This window comes from Euprymna scolopes, chromosome 14 (genome assembly GCF_053919585.1).
Source record: "Euprymna scolopes isolate OS-2025 chromosome 14, ASM5391958v1, whole genome shotgun sequence".
Classification (NCBI taxonomy): Eukaryota; Metazoa; Mollusca; class Cephalopoda; order Sepiida; family Sepiolidae; genus Euprymna; species Euprymna scolopes.
The window spans coordinates 132,374,374-132,389,264 of NC_136495.1; the positions used below are offsets into that span (position 1 = coordinate 132,374,374).

Sequence of the window (14,891 nt, forward strand, 5' to 3'; positions counted from 1 at the left end):
ATAAATTATTTTTTAATTTAAATTTAATTTTTTTCATTTAAATTTCAAATCCTCCCTCTTTGACGCCCTTCCAAATAATGTCCGTTGGCAGTAATGCATTTGCTGTACCGTTCTAACAAATTCATGAAGGCCCTATGGAAGTCCTCTCGTGTTAGCGTGCCAATGACCCTCATTCATCTCCTTAATTGTCTCATAACAACAGCCTCTAAGTTTTTTTTGAGCTTAGTGAATAAGCAAACGTCACAGGGAGCAAAGTATGAAAAGGTGAGAAACTGCCTTGATGTCCATCTTGGTCAAATAGTCTGTGACAAGGATGGAGTTGTGAAGTGGTACATTAAGACAAATCTTCCAAAACTTCACTTCCTCGTGGATAATTGTGTGTACAACTCCCATACTGACATCAAACTGTGCACTTATTGTCCCTATAGACACACTGCGATCCTTATCCATTAAATTCTTTAACCAACTCTGGTGTTCTGACTTCCTTACTCCTCCCACACCTTTTATCATCTTTCACAGATTCCCTGCCTTCCTTGAGTCTCTTATGCTACTCAAAAGCTGATGCTAGATTCATGCAAGATGGTCCAAAAGCAGTTTTAAGCATTCCATACGTTTCCGTGGCATTTTTTCCAAGTTTTAAAACAGAATTGTATTGCATATTGTTCTTCTAAAGTGTCATCACGTCCAGATTGCACTTTTGAAATTCACCAGATGTCACAATCAGGCTTTAATAGGGTGTTGAAATTCACCAGATGTCACAATCAGGCTTTAATAGGGTGTAGCTGTTCATTTGAATTTGAAATTATAAAAACTGGTCAGTCATCTCATCAGATTTATAGAAATAACATACAGAATTTTCAAATGTCTATGACAATTTAAATGGCTGTACAAAAATGTCTGCAAAATTATTGAAGGCACCTCATATCTAAAGAACTGCCTAAGCAACTGTTTTATGGAGAGATAGATAGAGGTAAATGATGATCAATCAGGAAAAAGATTTAAGGATGCTCTGAAAAACAAGTTTAAATTATTTGAGATGGATTTAAGTAACTGGGAAGCCAATTTGAAAGGTCAATCATTATCGAGAAAAATTTTAAGAGTGGTGTGTAGATCTTTGTTGCCTTAAAGCATGCTTTAAAAAAGCAGGATGAAAATATAATGTCAAAGAATATACAACAGGAACTGAAGTGAACTGTATGTGATGAGTTCCTTTTGTAAAAAATTGGTTTTGTAATTCATCTGAAATCACACATTCAAAGGCAGGAACTTATAAGGAGGCTTAAACAGCATGACTTGCAATGCTAAGATGTCATATTTGTGGTCTAATCTGCAAATGAAAGTGGCCTGATACGACGTTCAAGGATTCACAGTGTAAACATGCGAGTACACTTACCAAAAGTAAAGCTTTTGTATGAGATATGTGAATGATAAAGTAGAACAAAAGCTGGGTTAAAAAGCCACCTAATTGACTGAAGAGATGACAAACTGGCTTTGTATTACTGTAGACATAGATTCGAAAAATTTGTCAAAAAACAAATATATAACAAATAAATGTTATCAAAGGCAAGATAGATTAATTTTTCTACCAAACTGGATATATTTTTCGTGTTTTTATTCAATGTAACATATTTATTCAGCTCGAAAAACATACAGTGTTTACCGATGTATTGGAAAATTCAAGATGGCGTCTGATTCTCTCTTTAACACGGTAAGTTTAGGAAAAGGTGTTATAAATAAAAAAACTATACAAAATACTATTAAAAACCTGCTGAATATACGTCAACCTATGTCACGGTAACATATATTGAGCGAGTTTTTAACAGTATTTTATCTGGGTTTTTATTTATAACACCTTTTCCCAAACTTACCGTGTTAAAGAGAGAATCAGACGCCATCTTGAATTTTCCAATACATCGGTAAACACTGTATGTTTTTCGAGCTGTATAAACATGTTACATTGAATAAAAACACGAAAAATATATCCAGTTTAGTAGAAATGTAACTTATCTTGCTTTTGATAACATTTATTTGTTATATATTTGTTTTTTGACAACTTTTTCGAATCTATGTGTACAGTAATACAAACCCGACAAACTTTCTTCCAGAAGAATAAATCATCATAGGTCATCGAGCGGGCGGAAATCACCAGCATTGAGGCCATGCTGCTGAAGTCACAGCTACGCTGGGTCGGGCACATCTCCAGAATGGATGATCATCACCTGTCTAAGATAGTCTTATATGGCGAACTCTCTACTGGCCGTCATGACAGAGGGGCACTGAAGAAAAGATATAAAGACTTTCTGAAGAAGTCCCTCAGTGACAGCCACATTGACTACCTCCAGTGGTCTGTTCTCACTGCTGACCGTGATACCTGGACAAAATTGAAAAAAAAAAAAACCATAAATCGACTAAATCTGTTACTTCTGCATATGCATAAGTATACCACAGTTATAGGTTTCTGTAAATTATTTATGTGTACAGATTTAGGTCATACAGTAATGGATAAGTCGGAGAGCTATGTTTTGGTTTCGATTCCAGCTGATGGTGCCAAAATCATAGATATTTTTTTACTTTTGAAATCACTACTATATATTAGGTACAATATAATAATCAATAAAGAATTGCTTTGTAAATGAAAAATCTGCATGAACTAAAACATCACATTTAAGTGTATTTTTCAATTGGGCAATGCCAGCAGCCTGCTAATATATATATATATATATATATATATATATATAAAATAAAAATTACAATTAAATTTACCAAAATAATCCAAGATGGTAAAATTAAAGTATATTATAAATATTAATGAATTAATATTTATAAAATTATCTAATGTAAAAGCTTGATAAAACCAAATAGGAAATAGAGCTTATAATATGAGCAAACAGTTAATAAAATGTGTTAAAAAACACTTTGAAATGATCTGAAAAGGAAACACTAGATAAATGGATAGACCTTAATCAGCGGAGTTTCGAAGAAATACTTACCTTCTCATCAGAGGGTAGGAATTAGCAAAATGCGGGATCGGATTTTGCTAATTCCTACCCTCTGATGAGAAGGTAAGTATTTCTTCGAAACTCCGCTGATTAAGGTCTATCCATTTATCTAGTGTTTCCTTTTCAGATTAAATATTTCAAAGTGTTTTTTAACATATTTTATTAACTGTTTGCTCATATATATACTTCATTTAATCACATAAATTAATATACGAAAGTATTATTTTATGCGTAAACTTTAAATATTTATTTCAACAGTACTCAATATATAGGTAGAGCTAGGTAGTGAGTTATAAAAATATATATGTCAATTAAGCTACACAGAAGATTCCGTGTTTCATCCATGCTCAGATTCGTCAGGCTTATGCGAAGAGTTGTGGTTGTCTCGCGTTTTTATATACGCACATTCTAAGTTAGTCAATCAGATTCCTAGTTTCCATCGTTCCCTTCCTAATCAGCCAATGGGCAGGCACTTACAGGACAAAGGCCCAGTTGAACTTCGGTTCACTCCTTCCTTTGTGTGTGCTTTTATAGCGGGAAGCATAGATATCTAGTGATTTGACCTATTTTAAACCTAGGTGTAGTTAAATGTTTGTTTTTTATTGTTATTATGTTAGTGTATATATATACATATATATGTATGATAATTTATGTATATGTATGTTTATTTTATGTATTTATTTTCTATTGTTATTGTTAATTTTAAAATTATTTTGTATCGCTATCCTAGAGTAAAGTTTATCCTGTGTACACAGTTGTTCAGTATTTCTCTCCTACAGTCTAATAGATCTTGAGTTTCTTTAAAGTATAGGATAGCAAATGTTTCATGAAGGCATGGATCATCTAGGTCTCTACATGTGTTTGCTTGTCTTACTATTTTCCATTCAACTACCGGCGAATGTCCGCTTTTGTTTAGTTGCCAGTATTTGTTTGCTAGTGTTGTCTTCATTTAGTGTTTTTTTTTTTAATTTTTGAACATACTTTTGTGGTCATAATATCTGGTTTTGAAATCTAAGGAAGTCATACCTATGTAATATTTCTTGTTATTTGGGTTTTCTTTCACAAATATTGTGGCCTGGTAAACTATGCTTTTGGTTAGACATTTATTTTGAAGTGGGCAAAGTGTGCAAGATCGACAGTTGTATTTATTGTGTTCATTATTAGTATTTTTATTTTTATTATGGTTGTCGTTGTTCTAAGTTGGTTTATTATTATTATTATCATTTATACAAGTTACATATGTCATTAATGTTAGTTTTATTTTTGTCATGGTGTCCACTTTTTTTTTGTTGGTTTCATTGCTTTTATTTAATATTTTGTTATTATGCGCTTTAATTATCATCTCAAAATTTTCTCAGCAGCTGTATGATAACTTTAGGTTATTTTTATTGAAAATTTTGTGTAAGGGATTGGTTACGTGGAAGTGCTTTTCGATGAGAGCTACAAATTTCTTGCCAAGTTTTGTTTTAACATTTGATTGTATGGCACCATATACCAAATTATATTTCTTTTTCTTCTAATTTTAATTTTATTTTCGTTATTGATGTTTTGTTGCTCATATTTGATATCATTATTTTTATATCCACTATTTTTTAGGGCTGTTTTGTAGATATTGTGTAATCAGTTTTTTTTTTCTGTCTGTTTCGATTTACTCAAAACCGCACACACCTCGTCTTCTCATGTATCGTTCTCTTCTTCCTCTTCTACTTCTTGCTCTTTTTCTTCTTTTTTCTTCTCAGTCGTCAGAAGCGTCGTCTTTGTCTTGACTACGTTTTTCCTTCTCTCTTCTTGATCACAGTGACCCGTTTTTATGCTAAGCTGAACTCTCGTGTGTGCGAGAGAACACGAGATTTTGCGTGATTACTTGGCAATATTAACCGGCCGCCGCCATCTTGCCATTTTTCTTTGGACGTGCCCGCTTTGCAGAGTGCACACCTCGAGCGTTTGTCAGGTAAGCCCGTCTGTTCGCAATTCATTACACATTGATTGACCTGTTAAATACATTTTCATCCCTTGAGTTATTGCTGAGTCTACTTACGATCTAGTTAGGAATCTGTTTTATAATTGATGGTGGGTGATTGGACTTAGGGTTTACGTATATTGGATTAGCGTTATCTTTTAAGTAGGGTTCATATGTGTTTTTATCTAAATTTAATATGATGTCCAGGAAGTTTGTTATTTTTATGTTAGTACATCTACTTTTAGGCATAATTTTTTCATTTCCTTGTGTATGATTCACTTAAAGCACTCTTCCTTGACTTTGTTGGAGTCTTTTATTATAGCTAGTCCATCATCTTAATGTAGGCCAATATCCGTAGTATCAAATATACTTGTGAGGGTATATAGAATGAATAATCCCACAGGATCTGATGCCTCTGCAGAATCCAGACCACCCATCGCCAAATCAAACAAATTAGTCATTTTAGTTTTTATCCATTGGTTATTGTTATTTACTAGAACTGATTTTCTACATTTTTTAGTAATGTGGATTTCTAGAAAATAAATAAAATAAACATACATATACATAAATTATCATACATATATATATATATATAAAGTAACATAATAAAAAAACAAAAAAAACACACATTTAACTACACCTAGATTTAAAATAGGTCAAATCATAGATATCTACAATTCCCACTAAAAAACACACACAAAGAAAGGGGTGAACCCAAGGTTAACTGGGCCTTTGTCCTGTAAGTGCCTGCTCATTGGCTGATTAGGAAGGGAGCAGTGTAAACTAGGAATCTGATTGGCTAACTAACAACTCAATAGAATGTGCGTCTACAAAAATGTGAGACAACCACAACTTTTTGCCTGACAAATCTGAGCATGGATAAAACACAGAATATTCTGCGTAGCTTAATTGCCATTTATATTTTTATAACTTACCATATATATATATATATACAGAGAGAGAGAGAGAGAGAGAGAGAGAGAGAGAGAGAGAGTATATAAATTTAATTTTATATTTGAATTTCATTCAGAAAATATAATTTTTCAAAACAAAAATGTATTATTTGAACAAAGAATACCATTTAAAGTAATTATTTTGAATTGTATTCTTTGTTCAAATAATACATTTTTGTTCAGAAAAATTATATTTTTCCCAATGAAATTTAAATACAAAAAAAAATTAATTTTATTTTTCTCTATCTAGTATATTGAGCTATTCCTTTTTGGCTAGGATTATCATATATGAAAATATAACCTCCCAAAAATATTTTTTAAGACTTGATACCACAGGATTCAATAATCTGTGATCTTATTCACCTCAATATTCTGATATATATATATATATATATATATATATATATACGGTTTATATTTTATTACCGTTTTTATATATATATATATTAGTGTTGGGAATATTACTTGGAATTGGTAATCGGAAAAATCGGAGTTTTTTGGGGTATTCGAATCGGAAAAATTTGAGCCTATTTTCCGATGCCAAAACCGATTTTTTTTACACAGTGATCACCACTTATCAAGGCCCGGAAGCCACTCAGGGATAAGGGTTATTGCAAGTACATTACGTTAGTGTGAAGATTTGATGAAGTGTTTACTTAAGGGGGCGGTTTATCAGGAATTTGTTAACGTTGGACTTGAACACATCCAAGTTGTAGTCAGGTGGGAAGCAGGCAGACGGAACAGAGTTCCACAGGCGTGCAGTTCTAAGAAAGAAACTTTGTTCATGGAATCCGCGTTTTGATTTAGGCACAGATATAGAGTGGGGGAAATTTTTCACAGTGGATTCAGCTAGACGGGTGTTTTTCATGAAAGATTGGCGAGGGGGGGACCAGAGATTGGAGTTCAGATGAGCACCTGCCATGGAAATAACTTTAAAACAAGGATAGGCTCGCAACGTCTCTTCTGTGGGAGAGAGATTCCTTTAATTATCTATTTTATTTGATTTTGTGTTTATAAAACGTCTTCCATTGCTTGTAGTAATAATAAAATAATAAATGTTTATTTATTTAAACTTCCAGTAAGACTTAAATCTCTAGATCACACCCTCACAGGTGTGTTTTTACGCATGAGAAAATACATACCCATTTAAGATGTGCTTTCACGGTAATCAAGACAAAATAACACTTTTATATTTAAATATTTAGACATTTATAAGGAATCGGAATCTATAATTGTATCAGAATCAGGAATTCCGTACGGAATTGGTAAAAATAGTGGAATCGTTCTATCACTAATATATATATATATAGATATATATACAAAACACTATATAACAGTCACTTTTACATAGTTTACAAATATTGACTCAACTAATAAGAAAGTGTCATTGAATTTTTGAGATCAGGATTGATAATTTGTATTATTTGAATTATTGTTCTCATCTTAAGAACCTGTGGTGTAACGGATAAAGTAGTAAATAAAATCCAGTTTTATGTCACACACTTTTGTAGGTTGAAGGTTCAATCCTCAGTTCAGGTGATACTAAAAGTACAATTGCAATTTACTAAAGACTTTTACCTGCTCATGGCTGACAGAATGAGAGCATGTTATTTCCATGGATTAAATAAATTGTTCTATTCGAACTTGCGTGCATGTTCTCAAGTATGCCAGAAAATTTAGTTTCACAAGAGATGCCTGAAGAAGGTTGCAGGCTACATCAGTCAAAATTCTGCAAAAGATGAGAACAGTAGTTCGAATGATCTAAAGTATCTAAGTATTTGATATTCTACAATGGTTTCAAAACTATAAGTATTTGATATTCTACAATGGTTTCAAAACTATAAGTATTTGATATTCTACAATGGTTTAAAAACTATAAGTATTTGATATTCTACAATGGTTTCAAAACTATAAGTATTTGATATTTTACAATGGTTTCAAAACTATAAGTATTTGATATTCTACAATGGTTTCAAAACTATAAGTATTTGATATTCTACAATGGTTTCAAAACTATAAGTATTTGATATTTTACAATGGTTTCAAAACTATAAGTATTTGATATTCTACAATGGTTTCAAAACTATAAGTATTTGATATTCTACAATGGTTTCAAAACTATAAGTATTTGATATTCTACAATGGTTTCAAAACCTGTTCCAATGGTTTATTTCACTTTTTCTTTATTAACAAGAAGACATATATAAAAAAAAAATGTCAAACTTTTATTTTTTTTGTGTGAGGCGGAGAAGGAGAAGAAGATAAAGAAGAATAGTTCACAAAGTCAGGATCACTATCTTCTTCGTCATCTATGACGATCGGTTTTGAACGTTTTCTCTTTATCAAGGCGGAATTCTTTGATGGCTCCACTTTTACGGCATCTGAGGCACCATTCTCTTCATCACTTTCAAAGAGATTGATAGATCCTTTACTTTTCTTTGGACTTTTTGAAACTTTGGCAGCAACATCATTGGAAGAACTTGGCGCTTTTCTTACACGAAACTTCATGAGAAATTCTTCACCAGCTTTTAAATTTGCTACTTTCGGACCTGCATAGAGAAAAAAACAAAAAACATGCAAATGAATATAAATATCTGTTTTCTACTAATATATAAAAGGAAATTTGTGTTCGTTCCATATGGACTCAAAAACGGCTGGGTTGATTTTTACGAAATTTCACATGTAGCTACTTTATGTGTCTGGCAGTGTTCTTAGATAGTTTTAATATCGGAATACTTTCAATAAGTATTGATAATTGATAATCGAAATAATCCGATGAAAGAAGGAACAACCTATTTTGACCAAAATTAATGCCTTGTACGGCCTACCATCACAGGTACATTTGAGTAGTTTTATTACCACACAATTCGAAAGGCCCAACATATAAAATGAACAGTAGGTTCTTTAATATGACAGGGGCACATACAAAATGAATGTTTCTGTTTAGAGCATAACTTAAGCATGATGTCTGACTTTTGAATTTCAAACTTTAATCCATGCCATTATATATAAAAAATAGTTTTATAAAATCAACAGTAGTTTCTCTACAGTGCAATGTAGACTACAACGTACTGTGGGAAGTCATGTGAAGCTTTGTCTCGGTGCACTGTGATGGGTCCTCAACTAGAGAAGGCATTCGATCGATTTGATTGAAAAATGGGCGTTTTCACCGATTTCGATGACAATAAAAATATGGGAGTGTGAAGCATTTGTTGATCGTCATTCAATCCCAGGCAATGCCAGGTGTCCCTGCTTGTTTGAGATAAATAGAGATGTTTGTCTGGTTGTCTGCACATCAGTTAGAATTTTTTTTTTTCAAAATACAAATACATTGAGGAATTTGGCTCACTTCGAAATATCAGTGATGTTTTTTACTTTCAGAAATGGAGATTATGGCATTAACAGATCATAAGAGATGTCAGACAAATAAAACATAAATTGAAACATTTAGATCTTCCATCTGAAGGTCTTTCATTTGACTAATTTGAACTTTCTTATGAACATAGCTTAAAACATTCCCTTAATAATAGTGTTGGGACGATTAATCAGAATCAGGAATTGGAAAAATCGGAGCTTTTTGGGGTATCAGAATCTGGAAAATTTTAGCCTATTTTCCGAGGCCAAAACCAGTTCCTTTAATTATCTATCTTATTTTATTTTGTTTTTATAAAAACATTTTCCACTGCTTGCAATACTAATAAAATAATAAATATTTATTGATTTAAACTTTTAGTAAGACTAAAATCTCTAGATCACTCTGTCACAAGTGTGCTTTTTACGTTTGAGAAAATACACGCACATTTAAGATGTGTTTTTAACAGTAATAATTTTTTAGCATAATATTTAGAGATTTATAAAGAATCGGAATCGGTAATTGTATCGGAATCGTCCCATCACTAGTTAATAAACTAATCATAGCTTTTCTGTGACATCATAAATTTATTGTGAATTCAAATGTGAGTGATAATAAAAAGCAAACACATTGATGGTTAAACATTGTCAATAGCATCGGAAATTGTTTCAAGAGTTCAAAACAATTTATTTGGCTTTAACATGGTATTGGATAGAATTCTTTCAGTTATATAATCTTCCCAACCACGCAAAAATATGCGATTGGATTGTAAATAAATATGGGAGTTTATTATGCATCTGCTAATTAAGCTATTAGACATACAAACATGAAATTTTGTGGCAATTATCCCTTGTGCATTCAGTTTTCTCTTACAGGGAATCATAAGACAGTGAGCTCTAGTAAAAGGCGTTGGTTGGTTGGTTGTTTTTGTTTTACGGCATATCAACCCTTTTCAGGTTATTTAAAGTTGAATCCGGTGATTTTGAAGAAAATTTTTTTTAATAGAATATATTTGTTTTTTGCAAGTCAGTTTCTATTTAACCCATAGTTGGGACCCTAACAGGTACTACCACTCCGGGTCAGAGTGGACCTGGGAGCAATGGTAATTAAAGGGTGGCTCCACACTCCCCACAGCCTGCAAGCTGGGCCTCACCATCGGATATAGTTTAAGGTCATATCCAGGACCCCCATTGAGGGACTTTTACCCTCTGCAGGGGGGCAGTCGGCGTATTCTAATGCCCCACCGACAGGGCTAAGTAAAAGGCGTGTTTTTAGAGGTGCAGATTTCACAACCATCGGTAATTTTGAGTTCGGCTTGGTTTGCCAATTCATCATGGTGATACTGACACAAAAGCAACGTTTTGAAACTATAAATAACACAATTTATTTACTGAGAGAAACATTTGATAAACAAATAATCTCACAAAATACACCTGTAAACTGGTCACCTCAGTCGTGCGATTTAATCTCATTAGATTATTTTCTTTGGGAATATATAAAGTCCCATGCCTATGCCGACAAGCTAGACACAATAGACCACTTGGAAGAAAACATCTGACACATTATTGCCGAAATATAGCCTAATTTAATGCACAAAGTTTGTGAAAATTAGATCTCTACATTACACCATATACACAGGCGCCATTGGCTGAAATTGTATTGAAATTATTATGATTAAACTTTAGAATAAACATCATATTTGTATAATAAAATTTTTTAAAAAATCTGCTGCCTCCAAAAGGGTACTTCTGCAGTTTAAAGCCCGTTTTTCCGTGAGTCTCACTCGGCAATGCCTGGCGCACGATGAAAACCACCGGATTATACTGAGCAGATGGAAACAATAAAAAAACAAACAAAAAAGAAAGAAAATAAAAAAAAAACAACCTACCGTAGTAATTTCATAAATTTTACTGTGTTTTTTTTTCTATTTTTTTAGGGGGGGGGTAATAAAAGTTTTGTTTCTTTGAATTATTTAAATATATATTTCACTTTATTTGTGTAGTGAAAGTTATTTTGGTATTTTTTCATGACATACATTGGCTGTATATTTATCTCGACAAGATGAACTTGCTGGAAAAATGTTTCTGTGGTTTACAGGAGTAAGTCACAGACTAGAAAACCTCATATAAAGCATTTGTTCATAACTCCCTACCCCCATTAAAAAACAAAAGTAAAAAAAAAGAATCTTTATGGTGAATGCACCTGTGACAGAAACAAAATATTGTACACCAAAAATCACGTAAATTGATTGTTTTAGTTTGGTTTGGTTTCGCCAGTGTTGGGGAGGTTCTTTGGTGGAGGAGGCTGCACTGTATGGTCCAAGATTTATGCTGACATCTTTTATATATCTTTTACATGGGTCTTTGAACCAAAACTGAGGGCAACCCCTTTTTTCTCTTGCTGGTTATCCATGCTTGGTAAAAGTCTTTTGGGATCTGATTTTGTTTTTAGAAAAACATTTTCCACTGCTTGTAGTACTAATAAAATAATAAATATTTATTGATTTAAACTTTTAGTAAGACTAAAATCTCTAGACCACTCCGTCACAAGTGTTTTTTACGTTTGAGAAAATACATACACATTTAAGATGCGTTTTTACAGTAATAATTTTTTAGTAAAATATTTAGAGATTTATAAAGAATCGGAATTGGGAATTTTGTATGGAATCAGGAAAAATATCGGAATCGTCCCATCACTACTTGATAAACTTATCATAGCTTTTTTGTGACATCATAAATCACGTAAATTGATTGTTTTAGTTTAGTTTGGTTTGGTTTCGCCAGTGTTGGGGAGGTTCTTTGGTGGAGGAGGCTGCATGGGTCTTTGAACCAAAACTGAGGGAAACCCCTTTTTTCTCTTGCTGGTTATCCATACTCGGTAAAAGTCTTTTGGGATCCTAGTGTCCTGCACCTGAACCCAGCAGATGTGTCAAAGCCAGTGCAGTCGATGTTGATGCAAGACAGTACATACTGGGTATATCGAATATTAAACAGTTTTATTTGTCTATATCATATATTTGACTATATTTAAAATTAAATGATTATGATATATCAGCATTATGTTTTATTTGTGACGTTTGTTTAACTTTAATGTCAAAACTATATTAACTGCTACACTAGGTGTATCAGAATTTTTGTAGGAATTTTTGACACCCCTAACACGAAACTACAAATAAAATATAAAAAATTTGTAATTTCTCTTTTAAAGGTGGGTTGTTTATTTTCTTTATGGATTATACTTCCAAAATAAACTATTAAAGTTGTATAAAAAGTAATAGAAATATTTTTTAAAAAACAGTAATGAAATTAATTGAATATTATGAGTTCAGTATTTTTCAATTTTTAAACTTTAAAAATCTATCAAAATTTTTCTATTGATTTTATTTTTACGATATTTTCAGGGTCAATGTGAAATTTTATGCTCTTTCCAATAAACTGAATATAATATTTTAGTCAAACGGTTTTTTTAAATTCACGCCCCCCCCCCATTTTCAAATGTCTATTAAAAAGTAAATAATTAATTTATGTACCAAAGTTTTGTATATCACAAATTTAAGATAAAAGATCAATAAATAATATATTCAAATTTAAAACAAAAAAAATAGTGTTTTTTAGAAATTTACCTGTAAAGTCCGAAGTTTAAAACCGTTTTTTAAAAAAAAACATGTTGTTTGTTTTTATTTTTTTTTTTTAATGAAACCTTGTTCCTTGCTCCTTTAATTGAAAAAAAAAATTAGGGTTTGAATTACATTTTTCGAGGAGTTATAAGCTTCGAAAGATATCAGGTGGAATTATTCAATAGTTTTCACAAAATTTCTGACACTGCTACTGCTACACGTACATTAAAGTGAGGAGAATGCCTGCTCTTCCATTGACTGCAGTATAATTGTAAAAATAATTTAACTAAATAGGAATTATTCAATAATAATATATTGCTTAATAAAACATAAAAGTTACCACACCACAATATGTATAAGTGAAAATCTAAGGAACAAAATCATTGATATTTTTTTATCTTAATAAACACAAATCTAAATAAAAAAAAAACACAAACAAAAAAAAACAAGAAAAGGAAAACAATGGAAATCTTACCAGGAATCAAATAACTGATTGTCGAATAAGGGGTGAAATGGAATTCCTCTTTTAGTTGGCCACGCATTAACATAGTTGCAATTATCCGTTCACAGGTTTCCATTGTCAGATTTGGAGGTTTCACTTCCTTCACTTTTGATCCAGGGGGTCCTTTTCCAAACCAGGCATCCAATAATTTGTTCAGTGTCAATTTCTTATCAATCTTAACCCCTTGACTAACCAATTTGATTACATCCAAACACTGGCTGGAAATATTCTTTTCTCTTAGTGCTTTCAAAAGAAAGAAAGAAAAGTTACAAATATTTTTTTTCATTAGAAATACTGTTTTGGAATTAAAGTAGCAAAAAGAAAAAAAATCTCTTATATCTATACATAATTTTATATATATACTAGCAGGGAGACCTGATGTTGCCCAGCATTGAATTAGGATTAATGCATGCTACACACTTCTAATACTTTTATTGTTATCAAAACTGTGAAATTGTCTATTTTTCAATCAAATTGATTAATTACCCGCTCTAGTCATGCATCTCCCATGATACACTGGTAGAAAGGTTCACATTCCTCCCCGCAATGACTTAATACACAATACATTGTGGTTTATAGGTTGATTTTTAAAAAATATTTTTATATGAATTAAAGTTTGAGTTCAAAAGTCAAGTATCATGCTTTAATTGTGCTCTAAACAGAAACCTAAATTTTACATGTGCCTCGTCATATAAAAGAACCCACTGTTAATGTTATATGCCTCGCCTTTCAGAATGTGTGGTGATAAAAGTTCAAAAATGCATTTGTGATGTTAAATTGTGTCAGAATGTTAACATTGATCAAAATCAGACTGTTCCTTCTTCACTCCAATTTTTTCGATTATTGATTTTTGATATTTATAAGGGGCTTTCCAACAGAAAACCTATCTAAGAATACTGCCAGATACATAAAACACATTTGTGTGAAATTTCCAAAAACATTGGTCAAACCTTTCGGAATCTATAGCAAATGAACTCACACACAGCAAAGTGTTTTATACATATGATTAATTGAATAAGTTCAAATGAGAAGCTGCAAATACCTTTATATGCATATTATATAAAATGGAAAAATATAAAGGTATCTGCAGCTTCTCTTCCTATTTTCGGATTTTAATCATGTCAAATGACACATCATTTCCTTTTGATGGATTGATTGTTGCTATTTCTTCTGATGAGTTAAGGGCATAATAGATTCACTGATTGATATAATAATTAAGTGGTTGCTTTTGTGCTATGAAACAGATATTGTCAAGAATTGTATAAGTGAACTGAATTAAAGGAATAAATTATATGATGGTCAAAATAATGACTTTTGTAATATAACTTTTTGTCATTTATTCTCTCTCTCTCTCTTTATATATATATATATATATATATATTATTATTAAATTCATATTCTTATCTATTCATTTGTTTGTTCACAACGATGTCATAGCATATATAATATATATAATGTAAGACATCATAACATATGATGTCATGTATGTGAGAGGAGGCAAAAAGTAAA

General features: G+C 31.8%; 1 protein-coding gene across 1 annotated transcript in view; it reads right to left on the reverse strand.

Annotated features, from left to right (window-relative positions):
* Positions 1–8,116: 8,116 nt before the first annotated feature.
* LOC145293273 (ATP-dependent DNA helicase Q1-like) overlaps positions 8,117–14,891 on the reverse strand; it is a 48,315-nt gene continuing 41,540 nt past the window's right edge. Inside the window, exons 11-12 of the mRNA XM_080139873.1 lie at positions 13,356–13,625; positions 8,117–8,461 (exon numbers count right to left, since the gene is read on the reverse strand). Of these exons, the coding sequence (XP_079995999.1) occupies positions 8,130–8,461; positions 13,356–13,625 (602 nt within the window). The 3' untranslated portion in view covers positions 8,117–8,129. The remainder of the gene's footprint in view (positions 8,462–13,355; positions 13,626–14,891) is intronic.